The 24,351-nt window shown below is 40.0% G+C and overlaps 1 protein-coding gene across 2 annotated transcripts in view; it reads left to right on the top strand.

The window, feature by feature from the left end:
- The window catches only part of CycT (Cyclin T), a 132,363-nt gene that overhangs the window by 13,692 nt on the left and 94,320 nt on the right, over positions 1-24,351 (top strand). Inside the window, exons 2-4 of one of the 2 annotated variants that reach the window (XM_071660705.1) lie at positions 5,635-5,845; positions 6,018-6,141; positions 7,804-7,849. In XM_071660705.1, the coding sequence (XP_071516806.1) occupies positions 5,635-5,845; positions 6,018-6,141; positions 7,804-7,849 (381 nt within the window). The remainder of the gene's footprint in view (positions 1-5,634; positions 5,846-6,017; positions 6,142-7,803; positions 7,850-24,351) is intronic. The other variant, XM_071660706.1, reaches the window with a different exon arrangement.

The raw sequence follows: 24,351 nt of genomic DNA, 5'->3' as shown, positions 1-24,351 counted from the left end.
ACTTGGCCCACTCCTCTGTTCCTTCTTTAGGAAAACTAAAAATGAGAGGGAAGGATTTCCAGCCCCCTGCTCCCTTCCCTTTTAGTTGCCTTCTATGACATGCAGGGAATATGTGGGAAGTATTCTTTCTCCCCTATCCCCAGGGATAATTTTTTCTTATGTTCTGTAATTACTTAAATATTATTCCACCATTAGGTGGTTGCTCAAACACCAGTTGTCCAAAAGTTTACATTTTATTCAGTCAAAAGATTCAATTATTTCAATCAAGCTTTTGCCCTCACAATGGCATCATCAGGAATTTACCAGAAAGAGAAAAACTGTCACTAAAGTTGGATATTAAATGTAAAATGCATACAAAATGTATGTAAGAAACACACTTGGAGATAACAGTATGAAGCACATTAAAGTAAGGTTAAACACTAAAGGTAATACAAATTAACAATATCATGACGGCTATTATGAGTTAAAATCTAGATACAAAATATGGAAATTGAAATATAGAAAAACACAGTTGAGGGAACATAGAACAGTATTAAACAAGGTAGGAATATAGACAATCCATCACCGAATACACTAAGTTGGGCTAAGCGAGACCGTCATTGTCCGGAGGTGGAGTTGAGGTCAGGTTGGGCTTGTCTGATTCTCTCGTGGCCTTCGTAACCCAAGACTGGGTGGGTCAGTGACACGTTCCTCCTGTCCGGAAATGGCAGACTTGGTAGCTTGTAGCAGGTCAGTGATGTGTTCCATCTGTCCTAAAATGGCATTAGGTCTTGCATCCTATTGGTGGGCCATTAAAGAGCTGCATGGCAGTGGTCATGTTTGGATGTTGATGATGGATGCTTCCTCTAATGTGAATGGCTTCTAATATCTGTAGTTCTGAGAGCATTGAAGAATGTGTAGAATGAAAGATCACCTAGGATGACAGGATTTGGTGTGTTTGAAGGTATGTTAATTCCAACAATATTATATGGATGTGAAGTTTTGGCTATAGATGAAAAAGTGTGGAGGAGGGAGGGTGGATGTGATGGAAATTAAGTGTTTGAGGACAATATGTGGTGTGAGTTAGTTTGATTCAGTATTAAAAGAGTAAGAGAGGTGGGGTACTTAAAAGAGTGTGGTTGAGAGAGCTGAAGAAGGCATGGTTTGGACATGTAGAGAGAATGAGTGAGGTAAAGTTGACAAAGAGTGAAGTAGAAGGGGTAGACTAAATTGGAGATATAAGGAAGGTTTGAAAAAGATTTTGAGTGTTAGGGACCCGAAAATGCAGGAGAATGAGAGGTGTGCATGACACTTTACTTCCTCCAGTTTTTCTCCATTCAAACTTACCTCCCAATTGACTTGACCCTCAACCCTACTGTACCTAATAACCTTGCTCTTATTCACATTTACTCTTAACCTTCTTCTTTCACACACTTTACCAAACTCAGTCACCAGCTTCTGCAGTTTCTCACTTGAATCAGCCACCAGCGCTGTATCATCAGCGAACAACAACTGACTCACTTCCCAAGCTCTCTCATCCCCAACAGACTTCATACTTGCCCCTCTTTCCAAAACTCTTGCATTCACCTCCCTAACAACCCCATCCATAAACAAATTAAACAACCATGGAGACATCACACACCCCTGCCTGCAAACCTACATTCACTGAGAACCAATCGCTTTCCTCTCTTCCTACACGTACACATGCTTTACATCCTCGATAAAAACTTTTCACTTCCTTCTAACAACTTGCCTCCCACACCATATATTCTTAATACCTTCCACAGAGCATCTCTATCAACTCTATCATATGCCTTCTCCAGATCCATAAATGCTACATACAAATCCATTTGCTTTTCTAAGTATTTCTCACATACATTCTTGAAAGCAAACACCTGATCCACACATCCTCTACCACTTCTAATACCACACTGCTCTTCCCCAATCTGATGCTCTGTACATGCCTTCACCCTCTCAATCATTTTTTTTTTTTTTTTTTTTTTTTTTTTTTTTTTGCCGCTGTCTCCCGCATTTGCGAGGTAGCGCAAGGAAACAGACAAAGGAAATGGCGCAACCCACCCTCATACACATGTATATACATACGTCCACACACGCAGATATACATACCTACACAGCTTTCCATGGTTTACCCCAGACGCTTCACATGTCCTGATTCAATCCACTGACAGCACGTCAACCCCGGTATACCACATCGATCCAATTCACTCTATTCCTTGCCCTCCTTTCACCCTCGTGCATGTTCAGGCCCCGATCACACAAAATCATTTTCAGTCCATCTTTCCACCTCCAATTTGGTCTCCCACTTCTCGTTCCCTCCACCTCCGACACATATATCCTCTTGGTCAATCTTTCCTCACCCATTCTCTCCATGTGCCCAAACCATTTCAAAACACCCTCTTCTACTCTCTCAACCACGCTCTTTTTATTTCCACACATCTCTCTTACCCTTACTTTACTTACTCGATCAAACCACCTCACACCACACATTGTCCTCAAACATCTCATTTCCAGCACATCCATCCTCCTGCGCACAACTCTATCCATAGCCCACGCCTCGCAACCATACAACATTGTTGGAACCACTATTCCTTCAAACATACCCATTTTTGCTTTCCGAGATAATGTTCTCGACTTCCACACATTCTTCAAGGCTCCCAGGATTTTCGCCCCCTCCCCCACCCTATGATCCACTTCTGCTTCCATGGTTCCATCCGCTGCCAGATCCACTCCCAGATATATAAAACACTTCACTTCCTCCAGTTTTTTTCCATTCAAACTTACCTCCCAGTTGACTTGACCCTCAACCCTACTGTACCTAATAACCTTGCTCTTATTCACATTTACTCTTAACCTTCTTCTTTCACACACTTTACCAAACTCAGTCACCAGCTTCTGCAGTTTCTCACTTGAATCAGCCACCAGCGCTGTATCATCAGCGAACAACAACTGACTCACTTCCCAAGCTCTCTCATCCCCAACAGACTTCATACTTGCCCCTCTTTCCAAAACTCTTGCATTCACCTCCCTAACAACCCCATCCATAAACAAATTAAACATCCATGGAGACATCACACACCCCTGCCGTAAACCTACATTCACTGAGAACCAATCACTTTCCTCTCTTCCTACACGTACACATGCCTTACATCCTCAATAAAAACTTTTCACTGCTTCTAACAACTTGCCTCCCACACCATATATTCTTAATACCTTCCACAGAGCATCTCTATCAACTCTATCATATGCCGTCTCCAGATCCATAAATGCTACATACAAATCCATTTGCTTTTCTAAGTATTTCTCACATACATTCTTCAAAGCAAACACCTGATCCACACATCCTCTACCACTTCTGATACCACACTGCTCTTCCCCAATCTGATGCTCTGTACATGCCTTCACCCTCTCAATCAATACCCTCCCATATAATTTACCAGGAATACTCAACAAACTTATACCTCTGTAATTTGAGCACTCACTCTTATCCCCTTTGCCTTTGTACAATGGCACTATGCACGCATTCCGCCAATCCTCAGGCACCTCACCATGGGTCATACATACATTAAATAACCTTACCAACCAGTCAATAATACAGTCACCCCCTTTTTTAATAAATTCCACTGCAATACCATCCAAACCTGCTGCCTTGCCGGCTTTCATCTTCCGCAAAGCTTTTACTACCTCTTCTCTGTTTACCAAATCATTTTCCCTAACCCTCTTACTTTGCACACCACCTCGACCAAAACACCCTATATCTGCCACTCTATCATCAAACACATTCAACAAACCTTCAAAATACTCACTCCATCTCCCTCTCACATCACCACTACTTGTTATCACCTCCCCATTTGCGCCCTTCACTGAAGTTCCCATTTGCTCCCTTGTCTTACGCACTTTATTTACCTCCTTCCAGAACATCTTTTTATTCTCCCTAAAATTTAATGATACTCTCTCACCCCAACTCTCATTTGCCCTCTTTTTCACCTCTTGCACCTTGGAACTATGTGATATATAAGGTTCAATGTTTTGTCAGTGGACTGAACCAGGGCATGTGAAGTGGCTGGGATAAATCATGGACATGTCTGTGGGGCTTGGTTGTGGTTTCAGTACATTTCACTTGACAACTAGAGAATGGATGTCAGTGAATGTGGCATTTCTTTGTTCCTGGTGATACCTCCACTGTTATAGGAAATGATAATCAAGTAGGAAATTAAATATATGCATTAATGCTTGTTCACTACGTATATTGATACTTATTCTCTGTTTCCTATGTTAGGATGGTAGCTCCAAGAACAGACAAAGAAAAGGCCTCATATGCTGCCATATCCACTCCCAGGTATCTAAATCACATCAGTTCCCCCAAGTTCTCCTTTTCAAATTCACTCTCTAAACGCCCTGTCTTTTCACAGCTGAATCTAAATAACCTTGCTTTTATACACATGTATTGTTAAGGTTCTTTCTCACACCTAAACTCAGGCATCAGCTTTTGCAGTCTCGGTTGAATCTGCCACCAGTGCCATATTGTCAGCAAACAACACTTGACTCGCCTCTCATTTCCCCCCCACCTCCAGCAAACTTCGTATCTGCTACTCTCTCCAAGGGCCTTGTATTTAACTCCCTCATAAGCCCATCAATAAAGAAACTAAACAGCTATTGTGACATTGCACACCCCTGCTGCAGACCCACCTTCACTTTGAACTGCTCACCCTCCACTCTCCCAACTTGTGCATGTGCCATACTCTCTTGATAATATCTCCTCTGCATCAACTAGATATCCCCCCATAACATATATTTGGAACATTCCACAGAGCATCTTTTATCAACTCTATCGCATGATTTCTTTCAACATAGTTATACCTCTTTAATTCAAACACTTACTTATCCCCCTTGTCTTTCTACATTGGCACCAGTAATTAGGAGCTGTCTTGGGGAGGTAAGAAATGAAGGGGTGCATGAGAGATGTGGTATGACAGGGACAGCAAGGGAATGAATTGCAGAGTGGTAGAATGGGTGAGACATGATATTTTGAAGTGGTCTAGGCATGTAGAAAGAATGCAAGACTGGGAGTTTACAAAAGGAGAGTGTATGATAGTACAATTAGAGGTTGGTGTGATAGGAAGATCACCTGTGACATGGGCAAATAGGGTGGAGGTAGAGAAATGGTGGAAGAATGCGAGGGAAGCATGTAGGGACAGGGATGAGTGGAGACTCTTTTACCATGGCCACCCCTTGATGGGAGTTCCAGGAGGGAGTGGGCATCAGAGAAAACATGAGAAGTGGTGTTACTTGACTGCACCTGCTTGAGGTTACACTGCGAGTGAAAATCCACATGTACACCTTACCAGGTTTCATCTTATTGCAGCATTCTCCTTAGTGCTCTGTACCTGAGAGCACTATATGTGCAGTCTTCCAGTTCTCAGGCATGTCATTTTGGGTAATATAAATGTTGACTTAACAGATCATTGAAAATAATTTAATGAAACATTTCTTGGGAACCAACATCACATGTTCTTGTTAGTTTAGTGCAAACATGCAAAATATGTTTTTGGAATATTTATTTTGAATTTATATAGTTGAAGCTGTATTGCTTTGCTGAGCTGCTGCTTCCTGAATATTTCCTTAACTATGCTACAGTAACCAACTAGCAATCAACACCGCCATCGTTTATATGCATCGTTTCTACATGTTTCATCCATTCACCCGTTTTCATCGTAATTCCATTGCTCCTGCTGCCCTCTTCCTAGCTGCGAAGGTGGAAGAGCAGCCAAGGAAGTTAGAACATGTTATCAAAGTAGCTTACCACTGCCTCTTCCGTGACCAACCTGCCTTGGACACTCAGTCGGAGGTTAGTGTACATTAAGTGGTTTTCAAGCTTTGAAGCATTTTGGGTTCTAAATTTATTATTCAAGAATTGTTTGAAAATGTTTTAAAGTCTGTGTTTGTTTTACCTGAGTCTTTATTAGTTTTTATATCTATGCTTATATTTTTATATTTAGGTAATTGTTTTATGTTTTCAGGGATATTTAGAACGTGCACAGGAATTGGTGGTAAATGAAAACATTTTACTTCAAACACTAGGCTTTGATGTAGCCATAGACCATCCACATACGCACGTGGTCAAGTGTTGCCAGCTCGTCCGCGGTGAGTACCCACAATCAAGCTTCAGGGTTTATAGAGACCTGCAAATATATTTATCCTGTGGTTTCACTTATTTTTTTAATGTCAAATATTTTCTTTTTCATCATTTTGGTGTCCATTTTGTTGTCATTATGCTATTTTAAGTAAATGTTTGAAAGGTTTCCATTGATTACTGAATGATGGAAATGTATTGGTAAGTTGATTATTGGCATCATTGTATTACTGAATGATGGAAATGTATTGGTAAGTTGATTATTGGCATCATTGTATTACTGAATGATGGAAATGTATTGGTAAGTTGATTATTGGCATCATTGTGTGTTTTCAGTTCATTTGTTGTCTGGGGTTTAGAGTATGTCCCATTTCATGGATAAGATTGCTTATGAATTTGTTATTCCTTGTAAGCAAATTAATTAATGTATTATATGGACTGGAACAGAGATGCTGGAGTATTGATATTTTCATTATTTGGTCTTTTAAGACTAGGATTTACTATTTCTTCTATATGCTAGGTAAATGTTTTTCATATGTTTGAAAATGGTCCAAGACTGGGAATCCACTAAGTTTTGTATAGTTTGAAGAACCAGTTGTCATTGGACATACAAGTTGTCTTTAGGCTTTTGTCTCTACATTAGAGGATACTTGCAACTTATACATTCATTAAAAGTTTTGCCTGAATCCTCAGTGATAGTTAAGGCAAACTGTCTTTGCAGGTGTATGAATTATATGTAAGTGGGTTATGTTTACTAAATGTTCACAGTCACCCCATCTTTTTTTCAGATATTAAGACAAGCTGTCATGTGGTGCTATAGGCAGTTGCTTTTCATTTTATTTCTGTAAAATCATGAATATTTAGATGTAGGATAACATGATTTATCTTTGTTCACAGCCCACTCTGCAAGGTTTGCTTCAATGTTTTGTGGCATTATCATTTGATCCATGATTGGATCAGATGTCTCTTAGAGGATGAACTGCTTTTTTTGATGAATGTAGCTGATTATTATTCATTTTAAAGTATTGTTCAGTTTGCTAAATGCTATTGTCATTTTATAGTGTACCATCATGAATTGTTTTGTGTGGCTGATGGATGAACCTTGATTTTGTGTGGATGAAGAGATTTTTTTTCCTGATTTTTCTAAAGGGAAGAAGAAATTTTTTTCAATGCTTCACTTTTTTTAGGTTATGATTTTTTATGGTATTTCAAGAGGTAGAATAATTGTAAAATTCTTTATTGGTTTGAATGGTATCAGAATGTATGAGGCACTTAATCAGGGTTCATCTGTAGATGTATTATGAAGTATATTTCAGTGTATACTGTTAGTTATTAGATAACTAACTTTAATTCACTGGCTGTAATGGTGTTGCATTTAGATAGTCACTGTTTCCTTGTGCCATGATATGTGATCCGAGGTGAAGTTTTTGAGTGTACAGAGATGATGGGTATCATTTGGTATAGTGATAATTGTTGGTGCCTGAAGCCCTTTGGTAAGTAAAAATGAAGACGCTGGTAAGATGGTTAAGGCAAAAGGGATAATACAATATTGTTCTAAAAATGTTTGTCTTTTCTTTTCCCGGTGGTTGGCTGCCCTGGTGGGGCGGTCGGCTGCGGGTCACCCACTACCTGTGCTGTGGTGCTACTGTTCCTGGCCTGCGCCCCAACAACAGCCACCAAAGATTTGGCCCAAACCTCGTATTTCATGGCTACCAGCAGGTTATTATCACTGGCTGACTGTTTGTCAATACTGCCAGTAGCAAGTTTCAGTGGGCCCCTCCTGTATTTTGTAACTGTCCATTAACAAGGTGGCAAAGTATCAGCTGAGCTTCTCACTATATACTTCCGTCACATAAACTGAAGCAACGATACCATGATATCTACTTCTGAGGGAACTATACACCCCCATCCTTTTTCATCATGGATTCATCTTCATCACTGTTTACCTTAACTCATATACTGCTTACACACAACAATATAAGTTATGAAATGGTGATTACCTTTAGTTTTCTCTTATATTAACCATCATAAGTCATTATCATTAGTTTTGAATAAGAAATCCTTATTTTATTTCGTTATTATTATATGTAGTGCAATTAATTTCTCATCAATGTGTTTTCTTCAAGGAAAATTTGTAACATTATATGCAAAACCCCAAGGACCTTCACATATAAAGATTATGGTGTGGAAAGAGGGTTTGGCAATAGGATGAAATTTTGAGGGACATCACTGTAGGAAGGATAGGAGGTAGTTTTACATCAATGACCACTTCAATAGAATGACTAGACAGGAAACTGTGCAAAAAGCCTGAGAGGAAAAGTTTAAGAAAGTATTAAGTTGCAACACATTTTCAAGGACTTAGAAAATATCAAGAGCCACGACAAAAGATATACCACAATCCATGAAAGAGGAGGATCAGAGGTTACGCCATTCTTATGGGGTCATATTTCCTTACTAGATTTTTTGGTAGGGTCTGTTAGGTGATAACTGCATTGCATGGGAGGGTTACTTTTGGCTTTGAGAGCTTTTCAGTTTTAGGAGTTTTGGATGATTGATTCTGAACATGTAGTTGTGCTTTATATTGTCAGTGTTCTTTGCCATTTTCAATAGTGGTTACACTTGTTGGTATTGGACTTCACTTATTAAAAGGTTTCCCTTTACAAGTCAGCTAAAATCAGTGGAAGTTCGTTATCTTGCGTATCAGCTGAAGATTAACATAGAGTGCAGTGGAAAAGGTGAGCCTGGGGCTAGACATATGCATGAGCTTGATATAGGTAAGGCAACTTTACAGGAGGCTCTGCTTCACCTTCACTTGCAGCAAGACCTTAATATGAACTTCAGCATCTTTATTTGATGTGTAAGCAAAATGGGATTGCTTGATTAATCAGTTTTGATTTTTATTAATTTTTGCTTTGTATTTCTTTTATAGAGTACAATATCAGCGGCAAAAAAAAAAAAAAAAAAAATATTTTGATAGAGCATAGTGCTGCATTAGATAAATATATTAGGTGAAGTAGTAGGTAGGAACATCAGCAGAGAGCATTAGGTAGTGATAGTAGTAGTAAGTTGGAACATTAGGTAGACATATTTGGTAATTGTATTTGGTGTGAACATTTGGTAGAGCCTCTGACAATGCTGAATCAGAGTTGCCCTATGCCATTGGCCTGCTTAGGGTGGGGTATGAAAGGCTAAGAAGCCTTTTGGCACTAAAGTTTATCAGTTTTGGAGACGTTTTTGTTGTAGCCACCCCCATGAGGGAGTTCCTTAAGGAGACAGGTGTCGGAGATAGCTAGAACACAATATTTGTAAGAATGGTCAGGTCTTCAATTTTTCTAGCTATCTGATTTGATGCAGGTCTTACTGTGGCTGGATTGTTGGATTTTCACTGTATTGATTTCCTGCTGGGGCACATGAACTTATTATGGCTATGGCATGGCTGCTTCCATAGCCTTCAACATCACATGGATTGCAACACAAAAAAGTATTGACTTTCATACTATGTTCAAATGTGTGAGTGACTCTCGGAATGTTCATCAGATCATGAAAAGTCTGTGAAAATATAGGTTAAATAGTGTGTGTGTATGTATTATTAGTTTTGCAGTGGGAGGAGGGAGTTATGCTCTTGAGCTCTTTCTAAACTCGCCTTAATGTCTGCCGAAAACCGTGTCCAGCACTCCATGCATATTTAAAGGCTGTCACACTTTACATTTTAGTTCTTTGTCGTTTCCCCTTTGGCCTTGAATATTATATGTAGACATCTGGGCATGGAATTAGCAAAGTTCCTGAAGTATTCTAGGTCCATGTTTTACGTCCTTAGGGTCTTGATCATCTGAATGAGGTGAGGCACTTAACGAGGTGTTGCAGGAAGCTGCTGCCTGATCATTCTTTCTGAATGCCCAGTTCTGCTAGAAATCTCATGTTGTCCCACATAATCTTTCTTCCATGTGATAATTTAGGCTTTCCACACTTTAGAAAGGTAAGAGCCAACCATCTTGAAGCACAGGTGTAAGAAATGCAGTGCCCAGATGCAAAATTCCTAAAATGAAGTAGTGGCCAAGAAGAGTAAAGAAAGAACATCGTTCCCTCAAGGTAGCCTGAGGCAGGTTGCTGGTACCCATAACATTAGATAAACTAGTCTCAGCAACCTGATATACAATGACTTCACCATGAAAGCATCATATGCTTGTACTCACAATGAACCTTATCCTGGTATCAACTTTGAAAATAACATGGGCGGGATGTACAATATTTGTTTACCGACACTGTACTTTCATACAACCTCAGAAACCTATGTACCATAAGCATTGGTAATTCCAACGGTTAGCTTATTCCATCCATTGATTTCTTTGAAACTATTAAGTACTCTATGAATGGTCCCAAGTTGTTTTATCGTCACATCTCGAGAAGAACCGCTTACAGTTGACTTCGTAGGGCTAGTTAAAAATCTTGAAGATTGTGAACATAATTCTTCATTCTACCTTGGTGAGCAGATTTATGGCCTTTGACCTCCCTCGGCAACTCATTTGTCTATTTCATTTGCTCTCTGTTGTCCTCCTCCATTCCTTCTTCAGTATTTTGTGCTTCATTGAGATAGCTGAACTTAAGATTTTTTTTTTTTCCACACTGTCTCCTGCATTTGCGAGGTAGCACAAGGAAACAGACGAAAGAATAGCCCAACCCACCCACACACACACATGTATATGTATACACGTCCACACGCAAATATACATACCTGTACATCTCTACGTATATTTACATACACACATAGACATACATATGTACATAATTCATACTGTCTGCCTTTATTCATTCCCATCGCCACCCCGCCACACATGAAATAACAACCCCCCCCCCCCCCCCCCATGTGTGCGAGGTAGCACTAGGAAAAGACAACAAAGGCCACATTTGTTCACACCCAGTCTCTAGCTGTCATGTAATAATGCACCGAAACCACAGCTCCCTTTCCACATCCAGGCCCCACAGAACTTCCCATGGTTTACCCCAGACGCTTCACATGCCCTGGTTCAATCCATTGACAGCATGTCAACCCCAGTAAACCACATCGTTCCAATACACTCTATTCCTTGCACACCTTTCACCCTCCTGTATGTTCAGGCCCCGATCACTCAAAATCTTTTTCACACCATCTTTCCACCTCCAATTTGGTCTCCCACTTCTCCTTGTTCCCTCAACCTCTGACACATATATCCTCTTTATCAACCTTTCCTCACTCATTCTCTCCATGTGACCAAACCATTTCAAAACACCTTCTTCTGCTCTCTCAGTCACACTCCTTTTATTACCACACATCTCTTACCCTATTATTACTTACTTGATCAAACCACCTCACACCACATCTTGCCCTCAAACATCTCATTTCCAGCACATCCACCCTCCTCCGCACAACTCTATCTATAGCCCACACCTCGCAACCATATAACATTGTTGGAACCAGTATTCCTTCAAACATACCCATTTTTGCTTTCCGATTGGAATCATTATTCCTTCAAACATACCCATTTTTTCTTTCTGAGATAATGTTCTCGACTTCCACACATTCTTCAAAGCTCCCAGGACTTTCGCCCCCTCCCCCACCCTATGATTCACTTCCGCTTCCATGGTTCCATCCGCTGCCATATCCACTCCCAGATATCTAAAACACTTCACTTCCTTCAGTTTTTCTCCCTTCAAACTTACCTCCCAATTGACTTGTCCCTAAACCCTACTGTACCTAATAACCTTGCTCTTATTTACATTTACTCTCAGCTTTCTTCTTTCACACACTTTACCAAACTCAGTCACCAGCTTCTGCAGTTTCTCACATGAATCAGCCACCAGTGCTGTATCATCAGCGAACAATAACTGACTCACTTCCCAAGCTCTCTCATCCATAACAGACTGCATGCTTGCCCCTCTTTCCAAAACTCTTGCATTCACCTCCCTAACAACCCCATCCATAAACAAATTAAACAACCATGGAGACATCACACACCCCTGCCGCAAACAACATTCACTGAGAACCAATCACTTTCCTCTCTTCATACACACACACAAGCCTTACATCCTCGATAAAAACTTTTCACTGCTTCTAACAACTTGCCTCCCACACCATATTTTCTTAATACCTCCCACAGAGCATCTCTATCAACTCTATCATATGCCTTATCCAGATCCATAAATGCTACATACAAATCCATTTGCTTTTCTAAGTGTTTCTCACATACATTCTTCAAAGCAAACACCTGATCCACACATCCTCTACCACTCCTGAAATCACACTTCTCTTCCCCAATCTGATGCTCTGTACATGCCTTCACCTAAGATATCTATTCAAATTTAGGTCTAACTTGTAAATATTATTTTGAATATTTACTCAAGTACTTTTATACAGTTTCATTCCTTTGCCTGCTGACTGTTTGTTTATATCTTTTCTTTATATCATTCGTGATCAAATTGAAAAAGCCATCTCCCCAAGTCCCCAAATATTTGCAATATTGGAAGGACTGAAAAATAATATATGAACCATTTAAACACCAAATCCATTTAAACCAAGTGGCCCATAGACTTGTAAATCTTCACGTAATGTTTGAGCCCTTGAAACTTGGCTTGCCCTGGCCAGTTTAGATTCACTGTGAACCCAGTAACTTGTTGTATCATTTTTGAGTTTCAATCACTTCTCATGGTCTGGTGTGAATAGATATGTTGGATGGGGTGTTTTGAAATCCTTTACGTCATAGCAGGGTTAGGGCCCCAGGGTGACTGTTTTGTCTTTTCTATGATTTTTTATGGGTGATTGAATATGGCGGATATTTTTGCATGGTAGTGAGGGTAGCTGTGACATCTGGCATCAGTGCTTGCCTGTAATTATTTGAGGTCCATTATGCCCTTCACATGAAAGCAGGAAAATTCAGAATGTATGGCACACATGGTGAGAATTCTATGGATCAAATAAATGCAGTATATGGTGAGAATTGAAAGAGGGTTACCTTAACCTAAGGTGATGGTCTGGCAGCAGGTTGAGTGCTGTGTTGACTGCCCACATCCAACTCTTGCAGAGTCCTGTAATTTGTTTCTTGGAAGATTAAAGCTTTCTTTAAATGTTTTCTTTGTTACTCTGCATTTTGTAGGGTTGAATTTCATGTGCTGTCTGTCAGAAATACTGTGAAGCCTTTCAAGGTCCCTGTTTAAGTTGATGCAGTACTCAGCATGCCTAATTTTTTCTGAGATGATGTCATTTGCAAATATATTCATGTGTGACCCTAGTCCTTCTGGCAAGTTGTTTACATAAAACAAGATAAAGATCTGTCCTAAGACCAAGCATGTGGCAGACCGCTGTTGACCCTATTTTGAAGAGGTTTCTTTGACATTTATGTTGTTTCCTTTCAGTACAATAATTTCCCCTCCATCAGAACTATGTTCTTTTTATGTCAGCCTGAAAGCCAGCTTATTTAGCAAAATGTCCAACTTTTTAGCAACCATTGAAAGGTCTGTGGTTTCGGTGCATTACACATTACAGGTTAAGAATGGATTTGAGCATATGAGGTCTTTTCTTGGTAAGTTCTTGGCATTGTCTTGTTGACTCAGAAAATGGCAAACAAATTTGAAAAGAAATAATGTTATTCTCTAGATTGATATTTCAAAATGGCAAAACTTGAAAAATTTGTAAAATTACTTCCTGCAAATCAGATGAAGCATTTCCAAAGTCTTGTGGGCACTGGCAGCACAGCTATCAATTTTACTTGGAAAAACTTTACGTGCCATATTTTTGTCATTTTATGCTGAAGGAGTCAGTGCCCAGAAAATCACTCCTGATGATCAGGGTCATCACCTGCTTAGTCTTCGGAAACTACATAAAAGCCACTCAATATCCTTTCTTCGGAAGCTCATGCAAATGTTCTATCATTGGCTTGGCTGGAGGGTGACTAACAGTTGGGAGAATTATCATGTACTGCCATCTCAGCCACCACCCAGGCTCGATGCATGGCCTTGTAATTTAGGCACGAAACTTTTTGTATAAATTTCTGTCTACAGGCTAAATATCGAAGTGGAGTAATGAAGAAGTTGATTAATATAAATTTTTTCTCCATAAATGTCTATCTTGGTGATCCACCTAAATCTTTTAGCTTTATCCATTAAGAATTAACTGGACAGGTCTCAAAAATTGACAGAGGATGAATGTGTCAGAGGTGGAGGGAACAAGAAACGGGAGACCAAATTGGAAGTGGAAGGATGGAGTGAAAAAGATTTTGAACATTTGGGGCCTGAACATACGGGAGGGTGAAAGGTGTGCAAGGAAAAGTGTGAATTGGGACGATGTGGTATACTGGGGTCAACACGCTGTCAGAGGACTGACCCAGGGCATGTGAAATGTCTGAGGTAAACCATGGAAAGGTATATGGGGCCTGGATGTGGTTTTGGTGCATTACACATGACAGCTGGAGACTGTGTTTGAACAGATGTGACCTTTATTGTCTGTTTTCCTGGTGCTACCTCTGCCGTGCAGTAGTGATGCTGTTTTCTATGGGGTGGGGTAGTTCCAGGAATGGATGAAGGCAATCAAGTATAAATATGTTCATGTGGATATATGTATGTCTATGAGCATTTATATGTAAATGAGTGAAATGCCATCCTTCTTCTGTTCCTGGCACTACCTTACTACTGACATGGGAAACAGCGATTAAGGATAATGATTATAGTGATTAGTAATATTGGGGCTATTTTCTTTGTGACGGGTTGGCGATGGAAATAGATGAAGGCAGCAGGTATGAATGTGTACATGTGTATATATGTATATGACTGTGTATGTATATGTTGAAATGCATATGTATATATATATGTTCATGTATGGACGCTTATGTATATATAAAAAATGTGTATATGAGTGGGTTAGCCATTCTTTGTCTGTTTCCTTGCACTACCTCGCTGATGCGGGAAACAGCAATTAAGTATATTATATATAAATAGATATATAAGTAATAATAGAATAGATTTTTCTCCACGTGTCCAGACGCTTCACATGCCCAGGACGCGCTGTCAGTGTATTGAACCAGGGGATGTCAAGCGACTGGGGTAAACCATGGAAAGTTTTGTGGGGCCTAGATGTGGAAAGGGAGCTGTGGTTGTATTATACATGACAACTAGAGACTGAGTGTGAATGAATGTGGCCTTTGTTGTCTTTTCCTAGCGCTACCTTGATTGCACATGTGTGGCGGGGTGGCGACAGGAATGGATGAAGGCAGCAAGTATGAATATGTACATGTTTATATATGTATATGTCTGTGTATGTATATGTATGTATATGTTAGAATGTATAGGTATGTATGTGTGTGGGTTGGACCATTCTTTCGTCCGTTTCCTTGCGCTACCTTGCTAATGCGGGACACAGCGACAAATTAAATAGATATATGTGTCTATGAATGGTTGGGCCATTCTTCTTCTGTTTTGTTGTGCTACCTCGCTGACATGGGAAACACCGATTATAGTGATAAAAAAAATATGCAATACACATGACAGCTAGAGACTGAGTGAATGAATGCGGCCTTTGTTGTGTTTTCCTAGCATTACCTCGTGTGGGTGGGGGGGGGGCATTTCACATGTGGCGGGGTGGCAATGGGAACAGATGAAGGCAGCAAGTATGAATATGTACATGTGTATATATGTATATGTTGAAATATGTATGATTTTATATGTGCATGTGTGGGTGTTTATGTACATCATGAGTATCTTGGTGGGTTAGGCCATTCTTTCATGTTTCCTTGTGCTACCTTGCTAACGCTGGACACTGACAAGTATAATAATGGTATGAATAAAGAAATGTGTATACGAGTGGGTGGGCCATTCTTCGTCTGTTTCCTTGCACTACCTCGCTGATGCAGAAAACAGTGATTGAGTATAATATATATATATAAATAGATTTATAAATGATAACAGTAGAATAGATTTTTCTCCAGAATTTTTTTCATGATAACTGTTTCCCTCGTGAGTAAGTTAGTGCCAGGAACAGACAAAGAAAGGCCACATCTGGTCATATCATATTATACATTATTGAAGAATATATCCAAAAAAGTAATTTACTTCCCAATATATCGGTGTGGGAGGATGTTATGTGGGCTTGTACTTTTTTCTTTTATTTTACGTCATCATATACCTATTCACATGGCACACTTCATGAGATTTTCTGGTGATGATTTCACACAGTTCATAGGTGTTATTTACATATTTAATGTAGTATTTGTGTATTTACTGTTTATGTATTTCCATATTTGCACAAAACTTTATTTACATTAATAAGTGAGAGTTAGGGTGAGACAGTATCATCAAATTTTAGGGAGAATAAAAAGATGTTTTGGGAGGAGGTAATTAAGTGTGTAAGACAAGAGAACAAATGGGAACATCGTTGAAGGGGGCAAATAGGGAAGTAATCACAAGTAGTGGTGAAGTGAGGAGGAGATGGAGTGAGTATTTTGAAGGTTTGTTGAGTGTGTTTGATGATAGAGTGGCAGATATAGGGTGTTTTGGTCGAGGTGGTGTGCGAAGTGAGAGTGTCAGGGAGAATGGTTTGGTAAACAGAGAAGAGGTAGGGAAAGCTTTGCAGAAGGTGAAAGCTGGCTAGGCGGCTGGTTTGGATGGTATTGCTGTGGAATTTATTAAAAAAGGGGGTGACTGTGTTGTTGATTGGTTGGTAAGGATATTCAGTGTATGTGTGGTTCATGGTGAAGTGCCAGAGGATTGGCGGAATGCATGCATAGTGCCATTGTATATAGGCAAAGGGGATGAAGGTGAATGTTCAAATTACAGAGGTATAAGATTGTTGATTATTCCTGGGAAATTATACAGGAGGGTATTGATTGAGAGAGTAAAGGCATGTACAGAGCATCAGATTAGGGAAGAGCAGTGTGCTTTCAGAAGTGGTAGAGGATGTGTGGATCAGATGTTCACTTTGAAGAATGTATGTGAGAAATACTTAGAAAAATAGCATATGATAGGGTTGATAGAGATGCTTTGTGGAAGGTATTAAAAGTTTATGGTGTGGAAGGTAAGTTGCCAGGAGTGAAAAGTTTTTACTTAAGGATGTAAGGCATGTGTACGAGTAGGAATAGAGGAAAGTGTTTCGTTCCCAGTGAATGTAAGTTTGCAGCAGGGGTGCATGATGTCTCCATGGTTGTTTAATTTGTTTATGGATGGGGTTGTTAGGGAGGTGAATGCAAGAATTTTGGAGAGAGGGGCAAGTATGCAGTCTGTTGATGATGAGAGGGTTTGAGAAGTAAGTCAGTTGTTGTTCACTGATAATAGTACTAGTGGCTGATTCTGGTGAAAAACTGATGAAGTTGGTGAATGAGTTTGGTAAAGTGTGTGAAAGAAGAAAGCTGAGAGTAGATGTGAATAAGAGGAAGGTTATTAGGTGCAGTAGGGTTTAGGGTCAAGTTAATTGGGAGGTGAGTTTGAATGGAGAAAAACTGGAGGAAGTGAAGTGTAAAGATATCTGGGAGTGGATTTGGCAGCGGATGGAACTATGGAAGCGGAAGTGAATCATAGAGATGTGTGGTAATAAAAAGAGTGTGTTAGAGAGAGCAGAAGAGGGTGTAATGAAATGGTCTGGTCACAAGGAGAGAATGAGTGAGGAAAGATTGATAAAGAGGATATATGTGTCAAAGGTGGAGAGAACAAGAAGTGGGAGACCAAATAGGAGATGGAAGGATGGAGTGAAAAAGATTTTGAGCGATCGGGGCCTGAACTTCAGGAGGATGAAAGGTGTGCAAGGGATAGAGTGAATTGGAATGATGTGGTATAATGGGGTCGACGTGCCGTCAGTGGATTGAACCAGGGCATGTGAAGCGTCTGGGGTAAACCATGGAAAGTTTTGTGGGGTCTGGATGTGGAAAGGGAGCTGTGGTTTTGGTGCATTACACATGACAGGTAGAGACTGAGTGTGAACGAATGTGGCCTTTGTTGTCTGTTCCTAGCGCTACCTTGCACTTGGGGGGGGGGGGGGGGGGGGGGCAATGCTATTTCCTGTGTGGTGGGGTGGGGACAGGAATGGATGAAGGCAGCAAGTATGAATATGTACATGTGTAGATATGTATATGTCTGTGTATGTGTATATGTATGTATACGTTGAAATGTATAGGTATGTATATGTGCGTGTGTGGGTGTTTATGTATATACATGTGTATGTTAGTGGGTTGGCCCATTCTTTCGTCTTCCTTTGCGTTACCTCGCTAACACAATAGACAGAGACTAAGTCTTTTTTTTTCTTTCAAACTATTCGCCATTTCCCACATTAGCGAGGTAGCGTTAAGAACAGAGGCCTGGGCCTTTGAGGGAATACTAAGTATGATAAATAAATGAATAGATAAATTGTTAAGAAAGGAGTGATACTGCTTTAGATATGGCTAGCAGTGTCATCGGAAAAATGGACTTTATGGTAAGACTAGTAGTGGAATGGACTTTGTTAGAGGCTAGCGGTGTCACCAGAAAAATGGACTCCATGGTAAGACAAGTAGTGGAATGGACTTTGTTAGAAAACAAGGTTAATTGACACTATTAAACCTAGGAAGAGAACGTACTCTGTGTTTAGACAAGGGTGGTAGTGTACTGTGTTTTGAGATAAGAATGGAAATTGATTTTATCTTAAAGCAAAGAGGAAAGTAGTCTCTGTAGACAAGGAGAGGAATGGATCCTCTTTTACAAGGAGGGAAATGTCTCTTTGTTAAGACATAAAGGAGCATGATCTTTCATCTCATGGTCAGGTGCATAATCACACATCTTTTGCCATCTTCTTTCAGTTTTACCAACTTTACTCACATTGATTTAGAATTTACTTACTCTCAGTTACACTCACCCACAACTTCTGCTTTCAGAGTAGAGGTACTCCTTCCTTAACTCTTGTCCTCTCACCAACCCAACTTTACTCATAGGACACTCCCAAACGATCCCTCTTCTTTACCCTTGAGCTTTATTTCACTGAGAGCCAGAGCATTCTCGTTTCTCTCCTCTTTGTTTCACTGAGAGCCAGAATATTCTCGTTTCTTTCCTCAAACATACTATCTATCTCTACTCTTTTCTTAGTTGCATCCACACACATTTTGACACTCCGGTCTTAGACTGCAAGGAGGATGAGCGCTTCCTGCCTTGCCCCTTCTGTTCCCTTTTTTAGAAATTGAAGTGTAAGAGGGGGAATCCTCCCCCTCTTGTGCCCCTTTTAGTTGCCTTTTAGAACACACAGGGAATACAGGGTTAGAATTCTTTCTGCCCTACGACAGGATGAATAGGCTTATATGTATTGCATGATACTATCTATACCTGACTTATGTCTGAGTTCTGTTCTGACCGACCGGTTGGATCTTGAAATGAATGTAAGTTCGACATATATCAGTACGGCATGTAGAATTCGCATACCTGTACAGCATTCTTTTATCCTACTCACTTTCTGTCTTAATTATCTCGTTTTTATTAGCTAGCTTTAATACATGATTCTGTAGTTTCTTTTTACCTTTACTTCATTTTTATTGTTTATGTTAATGCAAGTTCTCTCTTATCTCATTTTTGTTTAAACAGTTTTATTAATTGACTTTTTTTTTGTAAATCACTGTGGTCTATTGAAAAAAAAGATTATTAAATCACTGTGGTCTATTGAAAAAAAAGAGTATTTGTTTTTTATTTTTTACCTTTTCGGCAGCTCCTTCGTCAGCACGTGCTGCTTCACCTGTGACTCGAACGTTGTGCAAGCTATATCTTCCTTTAAGTCAGTTGAACCAACCATGACTTTCTGTGAAGTTCTCGATGTAACCCTCTCCCGCTCGCTTCTTCAAAGTCTCAAAAAGACTTCTAGCCTTCGCCTGAATTGTTAGTAAGCTTAGTGGTACAAGTTTTTTATTTGATCTTCTATCCACAGCATCAACAAATTTTCCATTTCGTGGATGGGCCCTTGTTGTTGCTTTGTTATTATCGTAGACTTCATACTTTCCGAAGCTTTCACTGCTTCACGTATTTTTTCTTTGTCCTTTAAAATTTTGGAGACTGTCGAATGGGGCATCTGTAGATCACCTGCAGTCACATTAATTTTTTTTCTTCCTTTATATTGGTGATTACCTTCATTTTCAATACCAGATTGAGTGTTTTCTTTGGCTTCTTGCCAAATCTATCGACATGTGATGGGTTTTCCTCTTGCTCGTCATCTTCTTTGGGGTTTGATACAAAAATGGTTTGATCCAGCACGAAAATATGTTCGATTCACTTAATTAACATGCGCTTACTGAATGGTAACTGAGAGCAAGAATAGAGAGATGCTGTGATGTACACAATGCTGGGATATCTTCTGACATTCACTGTCGTACGTATGCATCCGTTAACTCTGGTGGACGGACGACCAAGGTTAATTTTCCTGTGTATGTACATCTTTTACTGAAATAATTTTCTAGTTGTGTACTGATGGTTGTAAGTCACATAGATCGTAAGTAGGGGACAGGTATTACTTTAATTCTGTACCTGCTGGAAAGAAAACTCCTGATGTAGCCTTCTGCATTGTGTATACCAAGTTAACAGCGAAAGGTTAAGAGTGTTTTCTCTGCATGTTTTAATGGCTGATGGGCCATAACTCCCTTCTGGATAACCCCTACTTGGCTTCCCTTGCCTTCCTCAGTCAGAACACAGTTAACAGTCCATTAGAATTATCATTTAGCACTGTTTACTTGATTGTGCTCTGTAGCTTAACTTATATACATATAATGTTGTACCATTACTTACCTATTATTGAACAGTAATATGTAATTACCTGTTACCTTTTGCCACAGGTTTATGCTCCTAAGGCCCCATAATTTGAAAATTTAGTTATATCAAACTTAATTTTTTTTGTATGCTCTCTGCATTTACCATGCCTTGATTTATTTTTTTCCATTCATAAACTTATAAGATAAGTACCTCTTCACATCTTCCTTAAGTTTTTTGCTTAATTTCATGATATGTCCTCAGGTTGTTCCATCTCTATATCTGTTGAAGAACTTTTCACTGTCTTCATCATCAGTCTGTTTTAAAAACTTAAAGGTTATGGTCAGGTCTTCCCTCACTTTTCCTTTTTCAAGGTGAGCAGATTTAAGGCCTCTACCTTTGCCTGTAACATAGCTCTCTTAATTGTGGCATCATCTTTGTTGCTTTCCTCTGAACCTTCTGTAATAGCTCTTTGTGCATCTTTAGGTGTGATGACCTTACTTGAGATGCATACTCTAGTTTTAGCCTTATGTGAGATGCAAACAGTTTGTTAAGTATTTTCTTGACTGTGAACCTGATTCATTTCTAACATTTGCTTGCAGTCAGTTGGTCCTCTAAACTGTTCTTGTAAGTTAGAACTCGGGTGTTAGGGATAATGTCAACTCTCAAGTTTGTCTTATTCACAGATTATTTTTTGTTAAATGATAATCACATAAAGTCCTTCTTTTGCTGTGACCTGTCCTCAGTATTTTACATTGGCTTGGGTTGAGCCTCATCAACTTCAACTTTGGCTTGACTGTCAAGGGTCCCTTGTAAATTGATGCAATCCTCCATACTTTTCACTTCTCATGTCCTTTGCTTCTTGTGCAAACATTTTCACTTGCAAGTTTATACCTTCTGGCAAGTTGTTACATAAATTAAGAAGAGTAATGGTCTTAGAACAGAACCCTGGAGCACTCTGCAGGTGACCTGAGCCCATTTTTTTGGAGACTCCTTAAACATTTGTTTTTAGTTCACTTCCACTAAGTTAAGTTAATCTTCTGTCCCCAAAAATTGTCCTCTATTCCTTTAATGGGAGCTAGCTCTTTGATCTGCTTCCCATGTGATACAGCATCAGGCGCTTTCTGGCATTCACTACTAACAACCCACCCAGCCTTCCTTTTTTGATGATAGTGTTTATGCACCTGGAAATGAGAGGACCGAGGAAGAGGCAAATGTTATGGGGATGAGCTTAGTGAGCATGGCTTTAGTTTTCATGGAAAGGATCAGGTGTAAATGATGCGTGATTTGGATGTGACAATGAGTTGTAGCAGTGAGGGTATACCTGGGAGACTTGTTGTACCTTGTTTTCAGTGAAGTGATGGACAGCATTTGGAGTTATGTGATGAAAAAGATGATGATTGGGAACACATGGTTTAACAAGAGGGACATGCATAAGCATATATTTGAGTAAGAGAAATTGTAAGGGTACCTAAATGGATTATGCATTATTGATTTTTTTTATTTTTTATTATACTTTGTCGCTGTCTCCCGCGTTTGCGAGGTAGTGCAAGGAAACAGACGAAAGAAATGGCCCCCCCCCCCCCATACACATGTATATACATACGTCCACACACGCAAATATACATACCTACACAGCTTTCCATGGTTTACCCCAGACGCTTCACATGCCTTGATTCAATCCACTGACAGCACGTCAACCCCGGTATACCACATCGCTCCAATTCACTCTATTCCTTGCCCTCCTTTCACCCTCCTGCATGTTCAGGCCCCGATCACACAAAATCTTTTTCACTCCATCTTTCCACCTCCAATTTGGTCTCCCTCTTCTCCTCGTTCCCTCCACCTCCGACACATATATCCTCTTGGTCAATCTTTCCTCACTCATTCTCTCCATGTGCCCAAACCACTTCAAAACACCCTCTTCTGCTCTCTCAACCACGCTCTTTTTATTTCCACACATCTCTCTTACCCTTACGTTACTCACTCGATCAAACCACCTCACACCACACATTGTCCTCAAACATCTCATTTCCAGCACATCCATCCTCCTGCGCACAACTCTATCCATAGCCCACACCTCGCAACCATACAACATTGTTGGAACCACTATTCCTTCAAACATACCCATTTTTGCTTTCCGAGATAATGTTCTCGACTTCCACACATTCTTCAAGGCCCCCAGAATTTTCGCCCCCTCCCCCACCCTATGATCCACTTCCGCTTCCATGGTTCCATCCACTGCCAGATCCACTCCCAGATATCTAAAACACTTCACTTCCTCCAGTTTTTCTCCATTCAAACTCACCTCCCAATTGACTTGACCCTCAACCCTACTGTACCTAATAACCTTGCTCTTATTCACATTTACTCTTAACTTTCTTCTTCCACACACTTTACCAAACTCAGTCACCAGCTTCTGCAGTTTCTCACATGAATCAGCCACCAGTGCTGTATCATCAGCGAACAACAACTGACTCACTTCCAAAGTACTCTCATCCCCAACAGACTTCATACTTGCCCCTCTTTCCAAAACTCTTGCATTTACCTCCCTAACAACCCCATCCATAAACAAATTAAACAACCATGGAGACATCACACACCCCTGCCGCAAACCTACATTCACTGAGAACCAATCACTTTCCTCTCTTCCTACACGTACACATGCCTTACATCCTCGATAAAAACTTTTCACTGCTTCTAACAACTTGCCTCCCACACCATATATTCTTAATACCTTCCACAGAGCATCTCTATCAACTCTATCATATGCCTTCTCCAGATCCATAAATGCTACATACAAATCCATTTGCTTTTCTAAGTATTTCTCACATACATTCTTCAAAGCAAACACCTGATCCACACATCCTCTACCACTTCTGAAACCACACTGCTCTTCCCCAATCTGATGCTCTGTACATGCCTTCACCCTCTCAATCAATACCCTCCCATATAATTTACCAGGAATACTCAACAAACTTATACCTCTGTAATTTGAGCACTCACTCTTATCCCCTTTGCCTTTGTACAATGGCACTATGCACGCATTCCGCCAATCCTCAGGCACCTCACCATGAGTCATACATACATTAAATAACCTTACCAACCAGTCAATAATACAGTCACCCCCTTTTTTAATAAATTCCACTGCAATACCATCCAAACCTGCTGCCTTGCCGGCTTTCATCTTCTGCAAAGCTTTCACTACCTCTTCTCTGTTTACCAAATCATTTTCCCTAACCCTCTCACTTTGCACACCACCTCGACCAAAACACCCTATATCTGCCACTCTATCATCAAACACATTCAACAAACCTTCAAAATACTCACTCCATCTCCTTCTCACATCACCACTACTTGTTATCACCTCCCCATTTGCGCCCTTCACTGAAGTTCCCATTTGCTCCCTTGTCTTACGCACTTTATTTACCTCCTTCCAGAACATCTTTTTATCTTCCCTAAAATTTAATGATACTCTCTCACCCCAACTCTCATTATTGATATACATGCATAAA

Source organism: Panulirus ornatus, chromosome 72 (assembly GCF_036320965.1).
Source record: "Panulirus ornatus isolate Po-2019 chromosome 72, ASM3632096v1, whole genome shotgun sequence".
Classification (NCBI taxonomy): Eukaryota; Metazoa; Arthropoda; class Malacostraca; order Decapoda; family Palinuridae; genus Panulirus; species Panulirus ornatus.
The sequence above is the reverse complement of the archived record's forward strand: the minus strand, read 5'-3'. Positions and strand labels throughout refer to the sequence as shown.